This window comes from Oxyura jamaicensis, chromosome 6 (genome assembly GCF_011077185.1).
Source record: "Oxyura jamaicensis isolate SHBP4307 breed ruddy duck chromosome 6, BPBGC_Ojam_1.0, whole genome shotgun sequence".
Classification (NCBI taxonomy): Eukaryota; Metazoa; Chordata; class Aves; order Anseriformes; family Anatidae; genus Oxyura; species Oxyura jamaicensis.
In genome coordinates, this window is record NC_048898.1 from 32,348,917 (window position 1) to 32,376,789 (window position 27,873).

At 45.8% G+C, this 27,873-nt stretch overlaps 2 protein-coding genes across 2 annotated transcripts; one reads left to right on the forward strand and one right to left on the reverse strand.

Moving 5' to 3' along the window:
- Positions 1–924: 924 nt before the first annotated feature.
- On the reverse strand, positions 925–7,594 carry EEF1AKMT2 (EEF1A lysine methyltransferase 2). The gene is made up of 6 exons (XM_035330036.1): positions 7,462–7,594; positions 7,175–7,240; positions 6,554–6,668; positions 3,698–3,805; positions 2,572–2,788; positions 925–1,733 (listed from the first exon to the last, which is right to left on the reverse strand). The coding sequence occupies exons 1-6, from the start codon at positions 7,515–7,517 to the stop codon at positions 1,636–1,638; spliced, it is 660 nt and encodes a 219-aa protein (XP_035185927.1). The 5' UTR covers positions 7,518–7,594; the 3' UTR covers positions 925–1,635.
- Positions 7,595–9,282: 1,688 nt separating this feature from the next.
- On the forward strand, positions 9,283–25,888 carry ABRAXAS2 (abraxas 2, BRISC complex subunit). Its single transcript, XM_035330035.1, has 9 exons — positions 9,283–9,383; positions 10,042–10,132; positions 12,664–12,700; positions 15,143–15,209; positions 17,287–17,477; positions 18,026–18,145; positions 18,752–18,836; positions 20,440–20,554; positions 23,578–25,888. The coding sequence occupies exons 1-9, from the start codon at positions 9,312–9,314 to the stop codon at positions 24,042–24,044; spliced, it is 1,245 nt and encodes a 414-aa protein (XP_035185926.1). The 5' UTR covers positions 9,283–9,311; the 3' UTR covers positions 24,045–25,888.
- Positions 25,889–27,873: the final 1,985 nt, after the last annotated feature.

Consider the following 27,873-nt stretch of genomic DNA (forward strand, 5'->3'; position numbering starts at 1 on the left):
ATTTCGTAGCAGTCCTGTTGGGCAGGAGCAGCGCATCACACTACAATAGCTCCCCAAATGGTAACGTGACAAGACACGGTTTTGGCACTCAAGTTAGGAACACCAGCCTGTCCAAACGTGCAAAGAGCTATTCACTGGGACTCAACTTCCTTCCCAATGCTCTTCGACCATTCTTCTAACGCAATCCGTGTATTCCAGTTAGAAAAACAAGGTGGAATTTAGGATTCTTACCTTGAAGACATCACCAGGTGGATCACAGAGAGAAGCCCTACCATGGTGCAAATGTTATTTCATCTTGTTTTCTATGTTGGGAAAGTATTCTTTTATTTCTTGACCTTTAAAGGTCTCCCGAACCTTGCTTGGGCTGGCAATGAGGAGAAGCATTCCTCTGATAGGCAAACATGACCTTGTCTGTGAAACACAACCAGCCTGCCTAATGGGACCTCCCTGATGCTTGCAAGAACAAGATTATTGTCACCTGGCAAATGTGTGTGCCAAGGCATAAAGCAGTTGTACTTCCCTTTCTATTAGGCAATAGTAGTATTCTGAAAGTACAAAATAACAGAAGAAATAAAGGCAAGTAAATTAAAAAAGGATCATAGCACAAGTCAAAAAAAAAAGAATTTATAGTTATGCTTTGAATTCTTTTGTATTATACAACTAAAATTATAGAATCACAGAAACTTAGAATGGTTTGGGTTGGAAGGGACATTTAAGCAACGTCATTCCAGCCCCCTGTCACGGGCAGGGACACCTCCCCCTAGACCAGTTCCATCTGTGCCTTGGTTTTCCTGATCCCATTCCCACACATCCCGGCGGCATTGCTCTACTCTTCCCAGGTCACATGTCCTTGCTCCCACTCCTGTCCTTGTTGGCTTTTAAGACATTTTTGTATAGCAAATGAATAATGAAAGAGGCATACGTCACATGCTAGCGAGATTATAACATCACGTCTTTATATATTTATGGGATCAGTGGAAATAACTGACAAAGCACGTATACATTCCTGCAAGAGAGATGTTTAAAAACACTCACTAGTCTGCCTCTATGGGAAAGGAGTCGGTGGAGACAGAACTATGCTGAGTCTGAGAACTTCCCAAATTCCCAAATTAGAGCACTGACTGGTCCTTCTTGCACGAGCTACAGCTTCTACATTCATTTCCCTCTTTAACAGTTATATCCGTGTTTACCTAAAAGAAAAGAAACAGCGCCTACATCTGGAAGTTTGTTCCCAAATACACAACAGAGGAATGAGATTTTTACCTTGTAGAGTGCCTTTGCTATGGGTTGCTGCTAACCAATAGTGAAATTAAATACTAGCTGATCTTTATGTTCCAAATGCCAACATCGTGTGGCTATACCGGTCTTCAGATTTGGCATGCCTTATTTGTCTCACACAAACTCACAGCTTCCCTAAAACAAGCGAGGTTGTAGCAAGGACAGAATTTACAGGCAAGTTATGCAAAGCTGAAATGTTTCTAGGGCAATGTTTTATAGCCCCTTAGAGTTCCATACATAGTATTTTACTGTGTACTCAAATAACATTTATTTACACACGTGTCTGAGGTTTTTGTCAGGTTTACTTTAAAGTTCAGACTTTTCTCAGCTAATCTAATTTGCCCGAGATGGATGGCCTCACTTTTCTCTTTGGAAAACCAATGCTGTCACGCTGTTTCCAACTCTTCCTCCAAAGCAAAACTTGGGTGTTGGCAGCTCCTCCAGAATTTCAAATCCTGCCAGACAGAAATTAAAATGCTTTTGTAAGAAGGAAGTCATTTCATTCTCCTCTTGGATAACCCTTTGCGAACCATTCTTTATTTGTCTGGAAAACTTGCAAGGCAGTTACTTTGCAAGTTTATAGGGCTGTACTGTTACACTGCACTGCTGCTTTACACAGCTGAAAACCTTCCACGGATAATAAAAACTTTACATGGCTGAATCACACAAATTAATGGCAGAAAAGATGGTTACTTGCCAGTAATTTTAGTTCCCCAGGAGGGATGGTTGTTTTAGATCCACAGTCCTGGAGTTTCAAGCCTCAGGCATGAGATTCAGGAGCTAACCAGCATATAAAAAAAACAAGCAAATAATAAAAAAAATAAAATAATAATAATAAAAAACCTTCAGAGAGGATCAGAAAGGTGACTGAGGGGGTGACATAAAAGGTCACAGTCACAGACTTGCCAGTTCCCCTAAATATGGATAATTTCAGAATCAGTTGGATGGGTGAGCTGGATCTGTCAATAAAGTGCCAAAAGAGAAATTAAAAAAAAAAAAATAAATCACATGGGTACAGAATTCTCTCCTTTCCCATGTAACTGGACTGAAATCCTTGTTCTCCAGGGTATAACAAAACCTGTGCTCCCTTGACAGATTGGCACTGGCAAATGTAGAAGCTGGAAGTGTTGAAGAAAACAGAGTGAGGACAGGCAAAGGCATTTCCTAGTCTTTTTACTGCCACCTTGTCTTATCCTCATCTGATCAGTAAATATGTGAAGACAGACATTAAAATTTACCTGGTGCATCCCTGAAGAACCGTAAGTTGGCAGCTGGTTCTATTCAACTGCTTACCTTCTCTGAACTCATCCAGCAGCTCCTCCTTTGTCCAGTTGCAAGACGTTATGAGGAAAAAGCCCCCTGGTTTCAATACGTTGCGGAGAGATCTCACGTACTGCTCCCTCTTCCCAGCCGCATTATCAGGATTAAGGCTTATGGCATCAAAAGTCCCCTTGTCAATACAGATCTGAAATCCCGACAGCTCAGCTGATGGAGCCAGGAAGTCTTCCACCTAAACCAGAAGTCTGCAACTGTGAAACGATCTTTACTGAAGGGCTCCTGAATTTTTAATGCAAACCAATGCTTTAAAATAAAAAGCCTCAAACCTGACGATAGGTATGCTTAGGAAAGGGGAACTCAAAGGCTTTTCAGTTACACATCAGCTTCTTTTTTCTCTACAGCAGGCATTACATACATTACCAACGTAGTAATCTCTTTGCTACAAAGCCCACATATATACCTATTCATCTAGAAGTCAGGCTAACACAATTGGAAGTTCATTCTTTAAATCCCCGTTTGTACTTTGATCCCTGGTTTCCTAGGCACTGCGTGCTATGCCCTGCACAAACACAGAGGGCAAGACGGTGCCTGCCACAAAGAGATCACAACGGAGGTGCCAGAACAGAGACACCCTACAGGTACGGAGCTGGAGGGGAAAGGAGCACAGCAGGCAGTGCCTCGGCGTGAAGGGCAGCCACGGGATCACAGAATTGCTGGGGCTGGAAGGGACCTCTGGAGGTCAGCTGCTCCCAGCCCTGCTCAGGCAGGGCCTCTCAAACTTCCTGCTGCATAGCTCCTGGTAGGCATTCTTCCGCATAAGGATTTAATTTTCTATCTCACATCTGAAATTCAGAACGTATCAGCTAAAACGCAGAGCTTCTCAAACAGCCATCCGCCCCGCTGGCGGTGGGGAAATCGTTTTAGTCCTGATGACTGTTACAAACAAGACAAATAGACGACAAATCTTCTCGGAAGTACAGATTTATTTGGTCAGAGTTCTCTCATGAGGTATAAAACACAAATGAATTTCAAAACACATCATTAATCTATTACACGGAGTGCATTTGAATATCAAGTAGGCCGTTTAACCTTGGGGTCAATTGCTTTCTCTTTCCTTAACAAAGTTTCTCTCGACACTTACCTGTAATTTGATGTTAGACATCCCTTCCTTCTCCCTTACTTTTTCTGAAAGTTTTATCGCAGAAGGTGAGTAATCAATCCCGGTGAGATTAGTGTAGCCAGTTTTCGCCTAGGCAGAAGCAGAGAATCTTAATCAGAGTGCTAGCAAATTCTGCGTTCAACAGGTAAATTCCCCATCTATAATCCATCCTCTCCTCATCTGAATGACAGGGGGGAAAGAACTACTCATTTTTGTTCCTGTTACCACCACCAGAGCTAAACAGCCAAGGGAATGAACTGCAGTAACTCCGTTCTGCCTGATACCTCATCAAAAGCTGTGTTGACTGAAAGCTGGTTTATGTCAACAAGTGGAAAACTGAGCAGAACTGTGAAAAGAAACACCCTGGTGGGGAACAGGCTCTTATCTGCACCAAAAGTAACCTAGAAACGAGGAATTCTCAGCGATGAGAACATGTGCCAACGCCAGATGCTTCACAATAAGAAAACCTCTTTAACACTTGCGTAACACATGAGATTGAGCAATTATTTGGTTTATAACCTAAATGGCGAGAGCCAAAGTACGCAGTACATTTTATTAGTACAGAAAACCACTGTAACAAAAACTTACTTCTTCTAATTTCTCATGCTAATGTCTATCTGAATGCAATTACTTGCATGCACTGAGGGCTTTGTATCAGCAATTTTCAGGCAGGTCACGAAGCATAAAAGAGCACAGAGACTTTTCTAACTCTGCACTAGATAACGATAACCCAGTTCGTCCAACGAGATCCGAGCAACCCTTTTGCAAAGCAGACCGGCTCGCGCACCGGGCATCAGCTGGAGCTGGGCACGTGGGCGGGGGGCGGTGACACGTCTCCACTCCTCCGTCGGAGCAGCTGAAGTGAGCAGATCTGGCATCACGTGCGCCCGTTGGACCCAAACCTAACAGGAAGAGCTACGATCTTACGGCCAGCTGCAGGCAGTAACAGCAGGGGGAGGAGGGGGGTGGCTTGGGTTTGGCTTTTTGAACAATACCTGGAATTTAACGGGTGTCAAGCAAAGCGCTGCCTACCTACTTACTCCGAAGTCTGACACCTCAACGGCATGGAAAACAACATTTTTTGGAAGTCCTTCCTCCTTCAGTCCGTGTGAGCGTAGCGCTAGCCAGCTGTTCTTAATTGAGGGCTAATTTCAGCTAGACACAAAGCCTGTGTTGTTTGCGTTTGATGAAGAACAGCATATTGCTCAGGCCTCTGCCCACGTTCCTCCCTAGAGCTCCAAGAGCGAACCAAGCTTCCTGAGATGCCTGCGCTGAAGGCTTGGGGGTGGAAGCGTAGTTTCCACAACAGCTCCTCTGTTTGGAAGCAAAGAGCTTGAGTCACTTCAGGGAGTTTCCGTTCACTCCTGTAGTCTCTGGGGCAGAGAAGGCAAGTTGAAGGATAAACAGCCTTAAACGCTGCTAAACCTGCATGGCCTGACTCCATATGGACAGGAAGGGATCATTCAGTCAAGTGCCAAACATGACCGCACCGTGCTCTGGAATTAGACTCCTCGTGTCCTGAAGGTGGTATTTACAAACACGCTTCTGCTACTTCCTGGAAAAGCTGGTTAAATAGAAGAAGGCAGCTTGCAAAGCTATCAGCGCTGCACTGTGCTTGGGTTTCTGGTGTTGCATGGCAGACACCCGCACTTGGGCAGTGAAAACCCTTCACTCCCAGAAGTTTGTTGGTATTTTGCCCCCCCCAGTCCTCAGAAAAATGAGAGATGAGCTCTATGCGGCAGCAACACTTCCTAGCCAGTTGGCTACTTCACCTCCTTTTTGTGCAATATTCCCTGTTGGAACTGACAAAGCCTCATCTAGACCTCGCTGCAATTTTCTTAGTAGACCACTGCAATTTCTGCCGTAACTAATGGAGCAAATGGAGATTGTAGGACAACAGAAACTACCGCAGCAAGAAAGCTCCCTTCTTCACCAACCTCCTTTAATATTATAGCAAAGGGCTCTGTCAAAACCTGGAAAGAATACTGCAGTTCCAAACCATCTCGTATCACTCTACAACTACACTGTAACACCCCAGAACACATCCAGTAAGGGGTTTTCATCCTGACAGAAATTAAACTTCTTGAAAAGAACTGTTACCAGCCTTCTAAAGCATTTACATAGACACCTTGATTTTGACCATTTTTTACATCAATAATGAGTATTATTGTCAGAATTGAGTGTGGACAAAGGGTATTAATCAACTTTCCCTACCCGTGGGTGTTTTACACAACAATAGGAAGAAAAGCATTTCTGGATGTAGGAAGACAGAAAGGTAAAGTTGAAATAAGGAATATGCAGGCTGATTGATTTAAAGAAATGTTGTAAGCTTTGAAAACTGAAGTACTGACAATCCAGGCAGTGTCAAGAAACTAGAAGTGTAAGCAAATCTAGTGAAAAAATAAGTATTTCCATTAAGAACAACATACATGTTTTAGGTGTGCACTAGGACGACATGCATGGCTAGGTGTGCACTTAGAAGAAAACCATTGGCACTGCTGGCTCCATGAGTTACATATCCAAGTTCCACAGGCTGTCTGGCAGCCAGTTGCCATTCTGTCTTGTTTTTGTCCTAGAATGTTGTGTAAGGCCTATCAACAACACTGAAGTAATTTCACTTGTCCTCTGAAACCAAATGACAACGTAAGACCTCATGCACAGTAACCAGCGTTCTGCTGACACACAGCACCCGTCTTAGTTTAAGCTGCCTGCTTTATGTCTTTCACGTAAGTTACAGCTGGCCATGATTTCTAATGTCACTTGTGAGAACTGTACTTAAACTACAGCGTTCTGAGCATTGATAATGTATCAAGCGCACAAACTTTGCAATATACCAACCAACTCCATCAGCAAAACACCATTCCCCGTTCCAATGTCAAGCACGGAGCTGTCATGGGGGACCTGCTGTTTTTCCAACCATCTGATTATGCGGACCATGCTTTCTTCTCCAAACCTATTAGGAACAAAGGCTCAGGTAATCAATACAGCACAGACAGACAAAAGGCTTCTTCAAAGCACCTCTTACTGAAGCACTCTGGCAGCAACCCACATAACTCATATTCTGTATTTGCTTTAAGTGTAAATGAATCAAATGGCCTTACAACTCACAGAAACCCCAGCTCTGGAAGGTGAGCCCCTCCAAATACAAAAAAATGAAGGCAGCACTGCCAATTTGCCAACTTAAATCTGAGCTCAGTGACAAAATGAAGGTTTATCGGTATAACACACGGCAAGTCCCAGCTCACTTTCCGTGCAATCACAGTTATCTAAGTGCATCTTGTAAATTTACATTGCAAAACTGGGCAGGAGTGGAGCGGGTGGCTTCTAGATTAAATTTTCTCACCATCTGCCAACCCCCAGCACTACGGACTAACCCCGTAACTAAACTGCGGGGTGCCCTTTTGCAACCCCCATCCCCAACAGGACACGGGGCGCGCTGCGGTGCGGTTAGTTATTTACCAAATTTCCCCGGCGTCTCCCGTGTCCTGAAAAAAACGCAGCTCTCTCTCGTACGCAGCATCCCAGCTAGATGGGGAAGGAGAAGAAATTGCGATTAACACCGGGCAATCGGAGGAGAGGAAGGCGGCATCGCAAGGCCGCTTCGTGCCCGCTCCACAGAAACGAAGCCTTTGCGAGCGGGGAGGGCACCCCCGCGGGCTGCCCCGGCTGCTCCCCGCTGCCGACCCTTTCCCCATGCCGATCCCGGTCCCGATGCCGGCCCATCTCGCGGCCCTGCCCGCACTCACTGCGGCCTGGTGCCCAGGGCCGAGGGCCCGAAGGCCGGCCCCCCGCCGCCCGCCATGCCGCCGCCGCCACCGGGCCGGGCCGCCGCGGCCGCCGCCCTGGCGGAGCGGAGGACCGGGAGCCGGGCCCGCGTCTCCGGCCGCCGGCTGGAAGCCGCCAGCCCGGGGCTCTTCCTCGCCCCTTCTGCAGCTTTTCAAGGCAGCCTGTCGTCCCGCTGCTGGCTCCTCGTTGCCATGCTTTAGCATCCTGTCAAAGTGTGTGACTTAATCCTATCAACAGTTTTGTCCCCGGGAGCACAGCTCCAAACGGCCCGATTGTCATCATTTTAATCCCTAGCGACCGCCTCAAATCAGGGCGATGTGCAAAAGGAAGGCTTGTTCTGTTTCTTTTTGTCCGCTACTGGAGAGGATCTGAAGTTATGAACAGCTACAGCTGTTAATATAAACACTAGGTGTCCTAGGTGGGGAAAGGGAAATTCATCCACATCTTTCCAGTGTGACCACAGCAGGGTACTCACAGATCCACAGTAACTGCATTATTCTTACCCTGCAGCCATTACCTACACCTGATAAGAATTTTTTTGAGGTAATACTGATTCATGTTGTGTTGACTTTCTGTGACAGCGTAACATGTAAAATAAAACCATCAAGTTCTTAATCTTTTCCCCAGTGCTGATTTTTTTCTGATTTCATTGTTTATTCACAAATTTGTTTCCTTTCAACAGACTTTTTTCCAAGAGCTCTTCATTCTGCAATCTATTTGCAACCAATAATAATTCTGGCACGACAGGCAGCCCACGGGCAGTACATGGGCCGCCCCGCTGCCGGATGATCTGTGCTGGGAAATATCTGGGCTGGGGTGAAATCAGCAGATTTTTGTGAAGCTCTGAACATCACAGGACGCTGCCAACAGGAAGCTGCCTGTAAATCAGAGGCAAAACATTTTTTCCTTTGCCAAGCACAAAGAGCGTAGGGTTTTCCAGAAGAATCCCGCAGACTTTGTGAGTGTAGAACATTAGAGAATAGAGAGTTGAATGCTGAAACTGAAAAATCAGACTGATATGACTGAAAAACCACATCTCCTCTCGTTTGGCTCCTGTGCTGCTTCTTGTGTTCATGTTTGGTACCACCACACAGTCCACAGCTACCAGTGGCATGTAACTACTGTGCAAAACGGCATCCTGGTTGGGTCAGGGGCAGTGCAGCCAGCAGGGCCGGGGAGGTGATCGTCCCCCTGTGCTCTGCTCTGGTGAGGCTGCCCCTCGAGTGCTGTTTCAGCTTTGGGCCCCTCACTACAAGGACATTGAGGCCTGGAGCGTGTCCAGAGGAGGGCCACGGAGCTGGTGAAGGGCCTGGGACACAAGTCCTGTGGGGAGCGGCTGAGGGCACTGGGGCTGTTTGGTCTGGAGGAGGCTCAGGGGAGACCTTTTTGCGTTCTCAAACAACCAGAAAGGAAGGTGTGGGGAGCTGGGGTTGGCCTCTCAGGGAGGGGGTGGCATCACCGTCCCTGGGGGTGTTCAAGGAGAGGTTGGACGTGGTGCTTGGGGACGTGGTTCATCGGTGACATTGGTGGTAGGGGGGTGGCTGGCCCAGGTGATCTTGGAGGGCTTTTCCATCCTTCATAGCCCTTCTCTGGACATGGTTTGGGGCCATGGCTTAGCGGTGGCCTTGCGGCGTGAGGAGATGGCCCCGGCGACCTTAGGGACCGTTTCCCCCCGGTTACCCCCGGGTGCGCCTGGAGCACTACAACTCCCAGCAGCCCCCGCCAGAAGCCGCCGCCGGAACCGGGGCGGGCGGGGAGGGCTCGCGGCGCCTTGTGGGAGCGGCGGCGGCGGCGGCGGGGGGTCTCCAAGATGGCGGCTTCCATCTCGGGCTACACGTTCAGCTCCGTCTGCTACTGCAGCGCCAACAGCAGCGCCGACCACGTACGTGCCCGGCCCCGCCGCCGCCACCCCGCCGGCCGTGGCCGTAGCCCCGCGTCCCCGCTTGCTGCTGCCCGGTTGGGTGGGGAAGGGCCGGGCTTTGGGTTGCCGGGGGTGGCGGGGCTCGGGGCCTGGCCCCGGCTCCTCAGGGAGGCTCCGGGAGCCCCGCCGGTGGGGGGGGGGGGGGGGCCCCCCGCCCGCCGGGGCGGCCGCGGCGCCCCCGGGGGGGGGGGGGGGGGGGGGATCCTGCCTGCTCCTGGCCTTCCGGGACGGTGCTGGGGGTGCCCTGCCTCGCATCGGGCCTCTCTCTGCCCTCCCCGGTCCTGTGGGGCTGGGGCTGCAGGCAGGGCGCTCCCCTCCCTAGTCCCCGTTTCCCTCCGTAAATCGCGTGTTTCCGAGGGATGCTTGCAGCACAGCGAGCATTTCTGGACATTAAAACATCCTGTTATTCTACAGCTAATCGCTGCGGTGCTGTGAATCAGAAAGTCAGCCCTGGTAGATCTCATCACTGGATATACCTGCAGCTCAGCTGTGTATTTCAAACTATAACAATGCTTTTAGTCTTCCATTTAATGATAACAAATCTGCAATAAATTAGTGTATGTAGTGTTTTTTTTTCTATTTTTTGCGTTTTTATTTTTTTTTCCCCTTGAAATTGCAGGAAGGATTTCTGCTAGGAGAGGTAAGACAAGAAGAGACCTTTAGCATTAGCGACTCGCAGATCAGCAACACCGAGTTCCTACAAGTCATCGGTAAGGAACAGAACGGGAAATTTTGTGAGAAGCACTGTTCAGCCTTTTGTGTCTCAGTGTAACGGTTCAGTAAGGATTGCTATTTCACTTGTGAGACCACCAAAAGATTTTCCAGTCTTCTCAAAATCAGCACTAACCCGTTTGCCGCGCTGTTTTTTTGCTCATGGCCGAGGCCACTTGCTGGATAGAGGGGCTTTTTGCACGTCCCTTCTTGTGAAGAAGAGATGGTTCATTCTGAGCTACGGGAGTTTTGTAATGGAGGAACGATTTATTGGCCCTGCAGAGAGTTTCCTGTTTGTAGGGCTGCCTGCATACAGGGATGCACTTAAGGTAAATGCTCTGCGTGATTTACTGGTGCTGAAAGGGGGCAAATTGCTAGTGGAGGATTTGGCTGGCTGACTGGCAGCACTGTAAGCTGTCAAGACATAATTTGCCACGGAATGTTTGTCAAACCATGCGTTGATAAGAAGCACGAGTGCTGCAGAGCTGATTTGAAGCGATGGTAACAGAAGCAAGCTCTCGATGGGAAATGCTGATGGTTGATGCTGATGTTTCGATACACAAGAGAGGTAAAAGCCTGTGACAGCTTCTCTGTGACTTAGATTAGGAAGCTCCTGGGAGAAAATGCCTTTTTTATACGTGGCTATAACTCGGTGTTGAAATGCATCTCAAGTCTTTTAAAACCCAAACATGTACGTACTTGGCTTTGTGGGATGGATTGTAGGTAACTTACCAGGATCTATAAAGCTTAGCTAACACAAACATCGTGCAGGTGACTCTCAGAAGGTGATTTCTAATGAAACAACGGCCTGTAAAACCACGTCCCTTATTATTGTACGGCTGAGGGCTCTTGCCACTGCTCAGTAGTGGTGGGTGTGTATGCAACAATCTTGAGGGTTAGGTTAGATTCCTGTTCTGGTTATCCCTAAAGAAAAACAGGTGGTAACTGGATTGTGTGACCTGCACTAGGCTTTGAGATGAATTACAGAAAATAAGGGGATGGAATTTTTATGTGTATATAGCGGTTATCAGAGTGTCAGATAAAGGAAAGCAGCTGAAACCGTTCAGACAACGCTGGATGTGACTGTTCAGTGGGATCTGACCTAGTTATTGGTGACAATATAATACCGTAACGTCACTTCCAGCTGCACCCTAGTGTGCTTTCAGAAGCCAGGAATTAGTCATGTTAAGAAATCGCCCTCTTTTCAGTTACTGTTCTGTTTTTTGTGGTCAGTGTATTTGCTGGAAGGAGTTGGTCTAGGCCGGAATAATTAAATTTACCGGCCTTGTTTAGCAAATCACCTCCACAGATTGCTGTGGGCAAGGATGAAAACGTGGTGCTGATACTGACCTCCTTTAGTTTCAGTCGCTTCAAAGTCTGACAGCAGCAGCACAAACTCGTCTTGGCGGCGGGAACGTGGCTTCTCAGGCAGCGCGCGTGCCGCTGATGCTCAGGGCCTTGTGCTAAAGCTGCTGCGAGGCTAAATCTGCTGTGCCTGCTGTGTTGCTCTCGGGAATGGTGAGTTCTGCCTGCCGTCGGGAGCAGGCTGTGGCTGTCAGAACGGCAGGTGGTGAGTCACTGAGAGGCTCTCCAGGAAGGAAGGGGCTAAACGGAGCTGTGGCTGAACACTCGGTGGCGTTCAAATGGAAGAGCTGAAAGGGTGTTGCCACGTAAGGGCTGTGCGGCCCCGCAGATGGGGTTTCGGGCAAGTTGGGTGATCAGAGTACAGCAATGGAAGGACGGGCTGTGTTTGGTGAGAGGTCCGAGTGGAGTACTAAAGAAGTACTAAATGCCACAAAAAGTTAAGTCACGCCTGGTGTGAGGGGAGTGGTATGGACTGGATTCTTGCTCTTTTCCCTCTTTGTGACTACTGATGTGTGGCAGCCTTTGATGCTTAAATAAGCACGTTAGCGTTTATCACTAAGGAAAAAAATGGCAGTGACTTTAAAAAAAAAGTTATAATTCTGTTATATAAAGTGAAAATGCAGCTAATCATTGTGGAGTGGTGTTTCACCCCTTTTTCCGTAACAGATTCCAGTTGTCTCACCAGGTTAAATACTCCAGTAGAGAAAACTTCCCTGATTTCCCCCCCCAGCCTTTTTACACGCTGTTTATTACAGCAGCAGTGAATATGAATGCAAGTAAAATGTGGAAAGGTGTTTCAAAAAGGAAAGAAAAAAACGTGAATGCCTTTGTGAAGAGGTTACAACCATAAAATAACTTAAATACGTATAATAAGATAATTTAAAACGTATATACCTGAGGCTAGGGTGTATCTGTGTATACCAGAGCCGGTGTGAGCCTTACTGTGGAAGTATTTCCCTCAGTGAAGTGGAAGATCAGAAGGAGAAGCTGGTTTCCTGGTGCTGCGTCATCAGGTGTTGCTGAGACATGAAGGGCAGCGTGGGGCCTGACACAAGTGCTTGTTTGATCCATAGCTGTGATGTGGAAAAGTTATGCAAGGTATGCCTAACGTCTCTTTATCCCGAGCAGTCGGACATATGTCTCTCTTTTTTTTTTGTTGTTGCAGAAATCCATAACCACGAGCCTTGTTCAAAACTCTTTAGGTAAGCTTTTTCTGTTGTCTCCTTGTGTTGGCTGGGGAATACCGAACTCGGTGAGGCGTGTGAGCGTCTCAGATGTGCCTAGCACTGTTTGCCTTGTGTGCTCATTGGTGACGCTACAGAAACGTGTGAACTGCAGCAGCCACGGTGATGAGGGTGTAAGTTTGCAGTTCCAGCATCTCTTGCCTTCCTACAAAATCTTAGTTCAGAAGGGCTGCTGAGGTAGCTGCTACGGGCTTCTTCCGTTTCCTCTCCTAATTTCGCCCCCGTGCAGTGGAGGTGGATATTAGATCCAATCATACCGCTGATAATTACGATGAACGCCAAAACCAATCTAAATGACTGGAGTCTTAGGCTAGCTCTGCTGAAGCCTGGTGGCTCGCAGTACGCCTTGTGTGCCTTTACCCATTAACTTGCTGGGTTAACGAGTTGTTTTGTCGTTAGTTGTGCTGACTTGCACCAAGTAATTCTAAAGCTTTCGGCTTAGCAGTTCTTTCTGCCCTCTGTTTTTCTGCAGTCCAGAATTAAAATTAAATATAGGCCTAATGTGTTCCATTTAGCAGCCTCAGTCTATTACACCTGGCTTTCCTCTATAGTCGTCACTTGTTATGCAGTGATAGCTTCTAAATTGCTCTCTAGAAATCCTTTTTAGAAGGAATTCCCAATGAATCTCTTCTTGTCTTTATTTAGAGCTTTCCAGCCAATTAAGAGACGCAGTACCTTAGATACCGTGATTGGCATTAGCTACGTTAGAGAGAGAAGCTGCAGGCTGACACTTGCTATCTGATAATTACAGAGGGCACTCTTATCCCGGTGATTTATATGCTGGAGACTCCACACAGCAAGATAATATCCCAGTGTCTGGGAGACTCTCTGTGGTGCCTGGTGATGTTCGTGCAGCACACAGCAAAACCGCTCACGTTCGCTGTCCCTCCCCAGGCAAGGAATTGGTTTTTAGCAACTGAGCTGATGGAGGAAGGGGAAGAAGTTTATTTCTTGACGAGCTTTCTGCACAAGAGCCTGAATTTATTTACTGCAGAGCACGGGGGAACCTGGCAGAGTTGCTGTGACCTTTATCAGTACCAGAGCACGATGCCAGTTTCTCTGTTCCTTCAGCTGTAGCAGGTGCTGCTGTGGGGGCACTCTGCCTTATCCTTTTGACTCAGAGGTAGCCAGCCTAAGGGGGCCTGTGGCTCCTCTGCACTGTGTCCTCGTTAGCAGGCATTGCTCATGTTGAACGTTACAGGCTTGGCTCCAGTGCTTTTTGCCAAAGAGCAGGAACTGAATGAGAAGTGAGGGTTTTAACAGGACTGATTTCCGGCTGTTGAGCTTTCAATGAAGGCGTTCTGCGAGCTACTAGTTGCTCATCCTGTGAGAAAATTACTTAAAGTCGTGAAGAAAGAATTAGATATCCCCTACTTAAACGAATAAGCAAACGCTGTGAGCATGAATTGGAAAGATTATGCTAATATAATGTGTATCTCAGATTTCTAAAGAGTTGTCGTCTTAATACTCAAAACAACTTGCGTCTTAAAACCAAATTTTACTTCCACCCTCATTTACCAGCCAAGTACTGAGCTCAGGATGTTTTTTTCCCCCTCGCACAAGAGCTGAGATCATAGACCTCTAAAACAGAGTGTTCTCCTGCACTGCTTTAGGGGTTAGTGATATCAGCTCTTGACAGAGACTAAGGACTTGGCAGGTAAGTCGAGGAGGAATCTATTTTCAAATGCTTTCCCTTCTGTTATGAAGTGTGATCCATTTGAATTTATAAACCTATCTGTGTAGATAGCTTCATGAATTCTTAAATCTACTGCGTCCTCTAAATAACAACTTGTTAGGGCCTGGGCCTTTGTCCTGTAAGTAGAGCCGTGTGGAAAGACCCCGATGCTTCTTTGTGTTCTTGCTGACCCTGGTGCAATTGTTTGGGCTTCAAGGGTCTCCTCGTGAGTCTAATTGCAGGACTGGAGCTCAAGAAATTAACTTGTAGCAGCGTGTAAAGTGGCCCTGTTGTCCTTTCCTCCTTGGCAGGCAGACCTCCTGTTAGCAAAGCAGGGTTTGGGTCAAAATAAAATTACCCAGTCCATTTATGTGCGTACCCCTTGTTGTAGAGGCTGCTGGTGAGGTGCTAGTCATGGAACTGATGTGTGTAATGGAAGCACCTTAAAACTAATAACTGCAGGCATACCACACTTCATTGCTCGTTGCTTAAAAGGGGTTAGAGTATTCACACCAGCTAGTCTTACACGTCTAACTGAGGTGCTCTGCTTCTCCCTCTGGGAGAACTGCCTCTGTCTGTTAGCTCTGTAGTCAGAGGTTGTAGTCCAGAGGTGGATTTCTGCCGTATAGAATGATCTGTTAGAGAAACGCTCGGAGTATAAACTGTGTATAATGTGTGTGTGAAAACTGTGTGCCTACATTTCTCTTTTCCTTTTTTGGTTCAAGCTTTTACGACTATGCAGGCAAGGTTAATGAGGAGAGTTTGGACAGAATTCTTAAAGATCGAAGAAAAGTAAGTTTTCTACCTTTTCCTCCTGTTCTAGTCTATAATTAAGTCTATAATTAAGAGCCTATAATTAGAAAGAGTGGTTCTGAAAAAAAGCGGGTAGCTAACTAGAAGAAATATTTCCTTTTACAAATCTGATCTGATGTGTGGAGGGTAAGCCTCGCATCAGAACAAGTTTGTGGATTTGTGGTACTTACGTTAAACGGGGGGCAACGTCTAAATTCCCTGAAGAAATACGAAGCGTTGAAGTTCAGATTTCCAGAAACGAAGGGTTACTATTAGTGCTTTGTCTAATTGCTGAGCTAAATGAGCTCAGAAAAGCAGAGCTGAAGATGTGGCTCCGTATGGTGGAATGAATCCACCGGTCGCCTTCTTGCTAGACCTAGCAGAAAACCGCCTGCTAGTACGTGAATTCTGACATGAGGCCTGCTTAGTGCAAGGTAGGGCTGCTAAATACAATACCTTTGTTGTTGCTTTTCCTTTTACAAAGCAGCAGCAGCACAGCAATGTCATTCCAGCTGGTTGTAGAACTGCTGTGTTAGGCTATGTTGGGGATTTCTGTCCTCCACAGGTGACTCAGGTGTAACTTTCACAACCGCGGTCTGAGTAAGAGTGAATTTAGCATCGCTGAACCTGCAGTCTTTATATTCTGGTAATTTTACCAGCCTGAATCGTGGACTTCTGCTTACAGACAGGAGTATTGCTGAGGAGGGATCTTTAGGGAAGCAAGTCCTAAATTTCTGCAATGTTAATCATTGCAATGGTTTTTCTTACCTCCCTCTTCTACCAAATGCCCTCAGAATGAAATCTTCTGTGTACACTTGTATTTATGCTTAGTACCTATGTACCTTGTGTGCATGAATCTATGTGTACAGACACATCTTTACGCTGGTGATGGAGTAAGATCCCGGTCTCAGATCCTGAATTCCGTAACCCCGTAACTTGACAACAGAACACTGCAGAGCGTATCAAATTCCCCTTCCGGAGACGAGACAAAAACAGTAATTCAAAAATGTCTGTCTCGCGCCGGTTTTCAGCTGAATTTTTTCTTAGGATCTACCTTGCAGGAAGAAAAAACAACAAAAAAAGAAAATTTGCAAATGTTCTGGGATCAGAGCATTACAAATGTAATGCCGTTAATTGTCAGAATGCCGACCAATAACAGGAAGTAGTGCTGTCCAGGTCGTCTGTTCCATTTTGTTAGCAAAATAAGCACATTTTATTACATCCAGACTATTAAATTGTACAGATTTAACTATAAGAAGTTAAAACCAATGCTTCTTACTGTTTTTTTGTTGTTGTTTAATATGGGTGTCATGTTGTTTAATGCCTAGAATCTGCTCCTTTCCAACAAACATACACAATCTGAATGCATCGTTACATGACGGCGCCTCTTTTGGGTGTCTTCCTAAAACAGATTGTTAGCGATGAGTCCTTTGTCATTATCGTCTTAATTTAAATGTTCAGTTTACATTAACTAAAGGAATTTAATACATCTCGTGTTCAAAATAATAATTGGAGTGTCTTACCTGCTGTGCGTGTGCATCTATCACAATTAAAGGCACAATTTTACCGCTGTACACAGCAGAGGAGGCCCACACGTCTCATGAACAGAGAAGTATTTGCAAATATCTTTGCACAGCACTGGAAATATCTTACAAATCAATACAAGAGAACAGGCAGTTGAAATACTGAGGGGAAAAAATCATCTCTGTGTCAAGTCTGCTCAGGTCTAATGTTTTGAAGATGCTCCAAGGTTTATTGCTAAAACTGAACAGCTGAAGGAGAACCTGTAATGGAAGTAGGATCCTAAATACCACCGAGGACACAAGTGGTTGTAGCACAGTAAGGCTGAGCAGTCAGTAGCCGTGCGTAGCAGGATGGGGCACTTCTGGACCGTTAAATAGGTTTAATCCCCTAGTAATTGAGACAGATTTTGTTGTAATAAAGCTGTTCCAAGAATTGGGTAATGACGATGATGATATAGTTCTAGCAATCTTCTTATCAGCAGGTAAATCTGCATCTCCCAATTAATATTTTGTTGTTTTTGCTTTTTTTTTTTTCTGGTGTTCTTTGCTTATAGAACGTTATCGGATGGTACAGATTTAGGAGAAACACTCAGCAGCAGATGTCCTATAGAGAGCACATCATTCATAAACAGCTGACCCACATTCTCGGAGTGCCTGATCTTGTCTTCCTTCTCTTCAGCTTCATTTCCACTGCAAATAACTCCACCCATGCTTTAGAATATGTGCTTTTTAGACCCAACCGAAGGTAAGCAATCTCTGTGTGAAGCAATCCTTGTTTATTTTCTGCTTCTTACTGCTATTCTCTATAAACCATTTTGAAGTTGGCACTACTGAACAAGTTCTTCTGTTTATCGAGTGCTATCTTGGTGTGCAGTTGTTAGTGATGACAGCTTTCTTTTTCCCCTGTGCAAGCAGTTTATAAATTTATCCGGGAGAGTGGATGTTCTTTTTGCTCTTTAAGTATTCAAACAAATTTATTTTAAGAGAAATGAGGTGACAGTACTGTGTTTCTTGTAGGAGATATGAATGTCGCTTCACCATTCTTGTGTCTCTGGTAGTTTGCAGGCACAATTTTAAATGGCTGTAGGACGTACGAAGGTAGATCCATCTCTGGGGAGTGTGCTATCGTGTTTATTTTGAACACAGCTTCTAATATTTCTCAGCTTTTGTTATACACTTAATCCAGAACCCTGGATATTAGAAGAGCTGTGATCATCAAAGAGATGGAATAGTGCCAAGACTGTTGTAAATGATACCTTGGAATTAAGAACTCTTTCTGTATTTTCTCTACAGGTATAATCAAAGGGTGTCACTTACTATTCCCAATCTAGGCAACACCAGTCAACAGGAATACAAAGTCTCTTCAGTGCCAAATACTTCTCAGAATTATGCCAAAGTTATTAAGGAACACGGGTAAGGTTTTGTCAAATTCTCCCTTCTCTCCCTTCCAGAGACCAGTAGGACTATGCATATGCAGGAGAACGAACAGTTGGTTCCTGCTGCACTTTTTCTGCTTAGAATCAAATCTTTGACAAGAACAAATGCACGACTCGGGAAAGCAGAGTCTGTACGGGCAGTCGGCGCTGCAGGCCTTCTGGCTGGAGGATTGTAACTTGATTTTTTTTCAGTGAATTCTCTGTGCAAGCCTGTTTAAAACTGAAACGCTGATTTGGAGTATCTGGTTCTTGTGTTTTTTTTTCTGATGGTGATCATTTTAATTAAATGCTTTAAATGCAAAGTAGCTCTTACGATTTGACAGTGAAATTAGACAAGCTTAAAGAGTTCTGCATAAGTTTAATCTCATTCAAATGGGACTTCATTGTTCCAGAAGGATCCTTGGTGTCAAATATCCTGCCGTCCAGGTTTTGGTTCTTGAGAGTACAGTACTTTTTTTAGCAAGATAAAACAAAATACCTTTGGGAAATACAGCAATCGACTGCTTCACAGCAACTCAAGGACAGTATGAGGTAGAAACTTGTGTTGTCTTCTCTAACCAATGGTTTCTGCTTTTTTTGGTAGTACTGATTTCTTTGACAAAGATGGAGTGATGAAGGACATCAGGGCTATATATCAGGTTTATAATGCACTTCAGGAAAAAGTACAGGTAACTTCCTTTACTTAACATTGGTCGGTGTCTGTGGCTTCGCTTGTTTGTCATTTGATTAAACCAGGAGTGCGGGAGATGCAATTCTTCAGTGCTCGTAAGCCATTTCTCGTGAACTGTGCAAGAATGTTTGACTTTAATAGCGGAACGTGACGGTTTCTGTTCAGTACGTGCATTTGCAGTGGCTGCAGGAAAGGTGGTTGATGGGGATCTCATTGATTCTTTCCCTTTTGCGAGCCAGTGATTTAATGCTTAGTGATTTCTGGGAGATGTTAGCAATTTGTAAGAGCATGCCTTGAAGAAAAGCTTTCTCGAAGGCTGTGGGGATTTGCACAGGCTTAAAGGCCTGTGTGAGCTTCAAAACGATTCCTGTCTCTTAGTGAGTCGCATGCAGCACAGAGAGCTCCATCTGGTAGCGAAAGCTTGTGAATGCTTTGCGTACAGCGCGAGTGGATCCTGCTCCAAACGTGGCAACGCATCCGAGGGGGCCTCGTGTGTCACATCCACTAAATGTAACCTTGTCAGTTCACAGCTTGTCTGTGCAAAGAGCAACGTAGCTGTGCTGCCTCGGGAGCGCACACGTCTGCTCGTTGGGCTGTAGTCACAGATTATTTCCAGGCTTTCCCTTTACGCCTGCCCTGCGGTGATTTTTCTGCCTGTGCTCCAGCTTAGCCGTGCTGCTTGGCACACGGAGCAGGGCACAAAGCGGTGGGCTCACCCCCGGGCCCTGCTGCTTCTCCGTGGCAGTGGCCCCCCTTAACCTGCCTGCCGCGGTGGGTAACTGGCAGCCAGAAGGCAGACAGCGTTCGCGCTGGCTCCACGAGACATGAGCGTGCCTTATTTTCAGATGTCTGTCGCATTAGCTAATGGCATTACTCTTTAATGCGTTTTTGCCAAGAGCACGTACATCCTTTGGTGTTCTCACCGGTGTTCGAATCGGTATCTGGAAACGTGGAAAATGTGACATCATCGGGGAGTTGTCTTTCTACCTGGTAAAAGTATGACTTTGTTATGTTTTACCAGGTAAATGTTCCTCCTGTACATCGTTACAGAGCTGAAAAATTATTTAGGAGTTCCTCCGTTGGGGGACTGTTGTCTTTAAAGCAAATGTTTCAGAAAGTTACAGGGCTGGAAGTTACAAGTTTTTTGGTAAAGGAGCTGAAAAGCCTCTGTTTGCATTATTCACCGCCGAGTTCTGTGTCTGGGGGCTTTTTTAAACCGTGAACTTTAAAAATTAGAGTCGGAACTGAAAGCGTAGTTAACATTTTTCAATTCCATCTGTAGATGAGATCATTAATAGCAACCTTTTGGGGAAGAAGCAGTAAATTGCTAATGGCATACTGTTTAAGATTCATCGGTGCTTTTAGAGTTGTGTTTTCCAAAGCTGATCATGTTTAATGATAACGACCGGTGCTTATTTTCTGAGGATGTAAACAGTATCTAGTATGGCACGTTTACATTAAATAAGATATCCACACTGTCCAGAACTGTTCTTGAAATTGAGTCTTTCCAAGATTTCATCTCCATTCCTTACCCAGTGTAGGGAAATGTTGAAAACTCCTGTTTTTGGAAAATCTTAGTGTTTCTTCTGTTTTTCTCCTAGGCAGTTTGCATAGATGTAGAAAAAAGTGAACGCGTTGTTGAATCCTTTCAAGCTGACGTAAACAAGTTAAAAAGGCAAATCACACAGAGAAAAAACGAAAAGGAACAAAAACAAAGTAAGTCACCTTCTTTTCACTTTGCTGTTTCCGAACAAGGCACTCTAAAGACCAAACATTTTGAGGAATTGTTTTGAGTTACGCTCCTGGTAGCTCGTAGCAAAACAGAACAAATAACACTGGGAAGGTTGCACAAGGGGTTGATGTTGAACGATACCTGAGCTTTGAAATTATGTGCCCCGCAGATGTTTTGGTAGGAGTCATCCAGCGTTAGCAAACTGGAAAAAAGGGGACAGGTGGAACCGTAGAGGAAGAACAGGAAAGTTAATTCTGGAAGTAACACAGGAAAAGATTCCTTGTAGGAAAGGAAAAGCGTAGGAAGGCCAGGAATGGAAACAAACCTGAACTCTGGAGAGATTCATGGGGAGTATTGCATGGAAACAGGGCACTGTGCTTACAGACCAGGACCTGTCAATGGTTTTGTGAATTTATTTTCCAAATAAATTCTTTGATTTATTCAAGGTAACACAGGCACGATGCTCTCCTCTTTCCAGTGAGACTCCGCAGGAATTACTCTTCTGCTGTGTTTTGAACACCCGCATAGCAGGTTTTGTACTGAGTTGGGATTTAAATTGAATCAGTCAGGCCTACTGAGTGGGTGTAGTGGGCTGGCGGCCACACTGTCCCTCCTCCCTGAAAATTGGGTATGGCTTCAGGACGCTTTTGGTTAGCAGTAAATAGGTTTTGTGAACAGCCTGACATTTCCAAGGAGACGTTGCCGATCTAATTTAATTTGTGAGTGTAAGGGAAGACCGAAAGTAGAGGGTAGGGAATAGGCAAATGGGAAATAATACTTAAAAATGAATTGATAAGTAAATGATGTATTTTTAGCAAAGCCTGCCTCTGCCTTTCCATGTTTTGAAATGATAAGAAAACGAAATTTTGTATTTTTAGCCACAACGTGATTTTTATTGGCTTTGTATCTCGTTATGTAAAGCTGTGGCCGAGGCTAACAGATCGCTTCCCTGGTTAATAACCCAAACCGTGCAACAGGCCGCTCTGTTGCCCTGATGGGATGTGTTTTTCCTCCAGGCAGCGAGGTACGGTTACCAAATCAGTATTTTATACCCAAGTTGAATCTGTCACACCCCTTCTCCGAGTTCTTCCTTCCCTGAACCCCAAAGGTGAAGAGCTGAGCACCGGTTAGAGACCATGGGAAAGGTGGAAGCAGCAGGAGTCACTCTTGCTTCCTGCCTGGCTGTAGATGAAGCAACCAGAGAACTGCTACTGCGCGAGCTAGCAAGAAGCAGAGCTGGGTATTTAGTGCGGCTGGAGCTGATCCCAGCCCATATGGCAGAAGACGGGGGTGGAAGAGGAAGAGCAGTCGGTGCTAGCCCCTGGGTACTACCAGTGAGATGGAAATGCTGGACTGGAAACGTGTGCCAGAGCAGAGTATCGTGTGAGAGGGCTGAAAGAAGAAAACACGCAGCTTGGATCTCTAATATTTTTAGATGCAAGTTGCTAAATAGTGCAGCCAGCCTTCTGTTCCCTCGCTTTCTCAATATTGGGTGAATTTCCTTGTTTTTAGTGAGTGAGTTGTTCCAATTAATCAGTCTCAGAGCTGGAGGAAGGGGGAATGTTTGATTCGAATTCCTGTGGTAGCGTTGTGTGAAAGCTTGTTGTTACTGAGAATTTTTGGTTAACGGGTTTTGTCTCTGACACCGGAGCGTTAAACTCAGTTGAGACTTTCTTTGACAGATCACCAAAATTGCCTTGTCAGTGTTCTAGGCTGTAGTTTGTCATACACCTGAGGGGAATATGCCCTTCTAGTCAGTCAAGAGAGATCTCGTTGGCCTGATTAAGGGATCTCTTCAGCTTTGATTTTTGCTTTTTCTACAAGTGTGGTAGGTGGTGAGTAGAACAGACAGCATTTTGTCTGCCTGGCTGCAAGGCAGCCTTAAATATTCTGCTGTCCATTCTACAGATACTTGGAGGCCAATAACGGGTTAAAAGCCAGTTAAAACATGTCTAATGTACAATGCTCTACCTTAAACTACTTTCTGATTATCTCTCCATGGTACCCTCTTATATATATCCGAAGGCTTCAGCAGTTCCCTCCGTCTCTTCTAATTATCCAAGTTATTTCACTCCCTCCTCGTAGGTTTGGTATCCAGACCGCTAAAAACTCCCTTTTTTGGTGGAGTTTCTCTGCTTGTTCCGTGTTTCTGAACGTGCGGTGCCTAAAACTAGCTACGGGATACCAATTGTGGTCTTCACCATTACAGCTCGTGCTAAAATAGTATTTGCCTGGTTCTCAGCAGCCGAGCACGTGTACTGCACGTTGATGTTTGTAGTTCACATAAACCAACGGTAAACCTCGTTTTCTGCGGGACGCATCTGCTCCTCATAGTGCAGTCCGTCATTCCTCTGCATGTCTTCCCAAAATTACTTGGCCAACCATCTCGTGGTAAGGTCATTTGGGGATTCCTGTCCTGGTGCTGCCACGCTTGCAGCCGTTACCAGCACTGCGCCAGCCGTAACTCCAACAAGCGCGTGCTGATGGAATCCCCTCGTTTAGGCTGTAATGCAGGAGCAGTACCAGCACGGAGCTGCGCGGCCTTCATCTCCCTGCAATCGTTCTTCAAACAGCTTTTCAGCTTTTTCTAAGCCCCATCCTGCTTATGTTACTCTCTGTTTGCTGTGAAACGTTGAGACGCCGTGAAATCCGTACGGGCAGGGTGTGTCGGGGGCTTCTGGCATTGCCTCGTCTGCGGAAGTAACGTGAGGGGGAAGGAGACCCTGCCCTTTGGGGACAAGCCTGTTGTCTGACTGTGCCGTTAAATAAATCAGAGGACGTGGCCGTGGCGGGTTTGCCTGTTGTGTGGCTCTTTGCAGGGACCCGATGTCAGCGATGGGATCCAGCTTCTCCAGGGACAGGGAACGCTGCCCCTCACCAGAGCTACAGCAGTGCCAGAGCCCTGGCTGGGGCTCCCTGTGCTGGGGATGCGGAACTTAGCTTAAACATAAATTACTTTGCAATGTACTTTATGGAAGCATTAAATCAATTTTCTTTCCTTTTATAGGGCTGCAGCAAGCAATTTTAAGCAGGCAAATGCCAACAGATAACCTGGAACCCATGTTTGTCCCACGAATGTCCTACACTGGATTCGCCGTGGAAGGCTGCACGCTCGAAGATTCAGATGTCTCCGATCCTCCCCCGCCGTACTCTGATCTCAATGCGAGCAGTCAAGAAAGTACTGTCGGTCACGGTCTCCTAGAAAGCAATGCGTTCATGCCTCGGCCTCAGGCAGTAGGTTCTTCCAGTTACGTTTCGACAAACGCGGGATTGAAATATTCTGGTAATGGAGCATCCATGCCAGCTTCCCAAAGAGCGGTTGGTGACAATGTTGACGAGTCAGAAGACAGTGATTACGAAAACTTGCTCGAACCCACGGAGTCGTCTGACAGCGAATACTCACAGACCAGGGATCCCCGACCTTCAGCACATCCTGACGGCGATTCCAGGAACGCTCAAACTTCTCAGATTTGATAGGGGGAAAAACAATCAACGTGACACTGGGTTGGTTTGTTTTTTCATAATCGTTACAGAGAGATTTTGGGGATTTAACCTGGAGGAAATGAACTACACAGGATTACTGTGCACGCGATGTAGAAGACTTGCACTAGAGGGTTTGTTCACCTTGTGATACATTTTGCAAGTTTTATAACGAAATCATTAGGATAATCAAGTTGTACTAATACTGGTGAGGTTCATGGACGTACTGGTAAATTTAGGCAAAATGAAATGGATAGAAATCTTGTAGCTTTCGTTGCCGTATTTTCTTTAAGACGATAAATTGGGTTGTAGTAACTAAGCACAGTTAGCCTACAGATAATGTTCTCAGATCAAAACTTACCTCTTGCACTATCATGCCTTGAATTTTAATTTTTGAAAGGGAAAAATGTATCAGCCGCCTTCAAAATAGCTTTCTCTGGTAAGCCAAATTGGCCTTTGCGAGCAAAGAAACGTTGCTAACTCTGAGGAGCCTGATTGAAACAGATGTGGTCGACCTATCGGCATGCTCTTTTAACAGAGAAGGGGTTTGTTTCGACTTTTTTACTAGCAGAATGTGTGCATCACTTAAAAAGATGGTTGCCTTTTTTTCTGTAAAGGGTGTTGGGGGGGTGGGATGACTGGTAAAATCATCCAAATGAATGTCATAGATATTATTCTGGTGTTGCTGGGTTTACAGTGACTTTACGCCACACTAGCCTCATTTCGTGTCTCGTTTGTTATTTTAGTATGAATGCAAAGTGCACATAGAGGAGTAAATGACTGACGGAAGTAGTCAATTCCACCGTGATGGGACTTTGGAGTCCGCAAATTGCGAACGTCAGAAACTGCTTCTTGCGTTTTATTTGCATCTGAATATTGGGTTTACACTTCTGTGTGAGTTATTTTATGTAATAAATAGGGGACGGGGTAGGAGAAGATTGTTTGGGGAGTCCCCTGGGCTTATTACCTCTCTTCTCTGGATGGAATGTGTAAATGGTTATTTTAATTTGAGTTACAGCTCTCATCCGAAAATTGCCATTTGGGATACATGAAGTGTGGGATATTTAGAGAATTTCACGTTTGGATGCACTTATTTTTTATTTAATTACTGCTTGTATACTAACATTGCCCAAAATATGTGAAATTGTGCCACTAAAAGGTTTGTATTATTGGACTTTTATCCCGGATCTGTAAATGAGAAAACACGCAGTTAAGATGAGGATATCTTAAGCATGTCACACTTTGGGGTGTGAATAACCACTTCTTTGGTTTCTACCCAGAAGAACAAAGCAGTTGCTTGAAAGCTCAAATGTATCAGATTTGGAAAAAGACTCAAATTTCAGTCTGCATTGTATACGTAGGCAAAGGTCTGCTCATTAGCCTCTCTTTACCTGTACTGAATTAAGCAAAATGGCTTTGGAAAAAGGAGGTGTTAAAGTTGCCTCCCTTCTGTCGAGTGTTTCCACCTTTAAGCATCTCGTGGTCTATTTTAACTATTTTACATTATTCTCGTTAGCCTTAAACTGTTGCATTTTGTCTTTGAGTGTTGCAATCCATTTAACAGAGACCTTGTTCTGGTTTTATCGCCGGCTATCTGCAAGCACCTGTGTGTAGTCCAGGTGTTCTAGACGTGTGTGTGTCAAAATCAGAGCTGACAAGATGGCAACTACAGTTTTATTTTTATTCTGCACAGAACCCTGCAAAATGTACATCTCTGACAAAGCAGTTAAATGTGACAATAAAATCTTATTTAATCCTGTAATTTATATTTTAATATTTGTCAGGCTCTATGGCAATGAAATAATTCACCGGAATACAGAAAAGCAGCTTCAAATGGATGGTGTGTTCAGTCTCGTTCGTCTGTTTGCAGAGGGGGATTTGACTGAAGGGAGAAGAGGTTGCACTGTCACATTCATGTCAAGCCAAGCTACGGAAAGCTGCCGTCTCTGCTTCATATTTCAAAGTCCTGTAGCTTATTTGGTGCGATGAAATGTCTTCTGTTCCGTTGCTGTGAGACACCTTGAATCGCCGTTTCCTTTATTTCCAAATTTATCTCTATTTTTTTCCTGATTGTAGCTAGAACAGGAACGTACAATATGGAAACCCTCAATGAGTTAGGGTGATTGCGTCTGCTTTTAGTGGAAAGCATCACCAAATGTTTCAGAAATTAGCCAGGATTGAAGTCTGGAGGTCTCCAGCTCCTGGCTTTGCTTATAGTCATACATGTTGGCAGAAAGAAGTGTGGGCATCCTGAATTTTGGCGTAATGGTGACTCTGCAGGTTTTGAGCTGTTCCTGTCTCGTCTCTCCTGACTGCATCGCAGAGGTGCTCGTTCACCGGGGATGTTTTGCTCCCTCTGGCATGTCCCGAGTTAAAATTTAATGGGAAGCTGTCACAGCTTCAGGTAGTAGCAAGATCGGATAAATGAGCAGAGACTGATCGCTTTTCCTATTTACGGCAAAGATGCTTAACGTTGTACCGAAGGTAGCAGGTGGTATCACGTAGGTACACGGGATGCTGGATGGGCTGTAGGGCGGTGGCAGCCTTGCTCTCTGGCTCCTTCGAGGGGAATCCTCCCCTGGCTTTCTCTTAGGGTGTGCAATTATTGTGCTCACGTGTTTCTATGTCACGTGCACTTAGCCTTGCTTTTCCCAACGATGCATCCGTGTGGGTGTATGTGTCTGTACGTACACCTTTATAAGCTGTAAAGCATGCAGGATTGGTTTGGGAAGAAAGCAGAAGCTTAATTACAGAGTTTTGCGAGTAAATTGCGAAGCCCTTGGGCATCAATCCCAGCCTGCAGCTCGAGCAGACTGTGACCCTCACGCGGCCTTGCTTCAAGTTGTGTTTGTCACCTCCAACAGCACCTCAGGAGTTCTCACCTGCATCACGTTTCACACCTCCCCTAGCAAAGGCTGAGGGTTCCCTCTGGATGTTTACTTGTGTTTTCTTACTCCTCTCTTCCTTATCTGTAAATAACGAATCCCTGAGTAGCATCTGATCTGCGGTTGCCAATTTGAAGAAAAAAGAAAAAGGGGTTGCCTCATCGTGAGCAAGAATCCCCGGGGATCCCTCGTTGGGGATGGCTTGCGTTGTTCCTGCTTCGGGGAGCCGAGAGGTGCTCTTCGTCCTGGGGGAATAGTGCCAGCTTCGGGCAATGAGGGGCAGTCCCAGCCTGGGGGTGGCTACAGCAGGTGAAAATCGGTTGTTTGGGCAAACTGGGACAATTTATGGGCACTCAGAAGCCTAGCATCATGCCTGAGGCAAGGGAGCTACACGCTACCGAGTGCGAGATAACATGGGAAAGTTACTTTAACACAGATCAGAAGCAGAAGACAGTGGCACAACTGTAGTATCACAGCTGGGGCATGGGAATTGTCTCCTCTGTAGCCAAGTGAGATTATTTAGAGGGAACCTGGAAAAGTGCCCGTCCTTGGCACTGTGCAGCCAGGAAGACCTCTGGCTCTTCTCATCTCAGATCCCATCTGACTTCCAGGCACGATGTGCTAAATCCCCAGGCAGCAAATCAGGAGATAATCTGACCAGTGGGAAGCCGCTGCTTTGAGAGCAACGCAGCTTCATGCCCCACAGCCAGAGGTTTCTGAAACTCTTCCTTGGCCTGCGTCCGCGCAGCAGCAGCCTGGGTCCCCCGCGGTGGTGACTGGTGGCACGGTGACGGACCCACCTCCTGCACCCTCACGGCCCTCCTGCTCCTAATCCAGCCCAAGAAGCACCGATGACCGGAGTGAGGGAAGTGCCAGTCACCCTAATAAACACCTAATCCGGGCGCTCGGCTGGGATTAAGGCCGTTATTTTAGCAGCA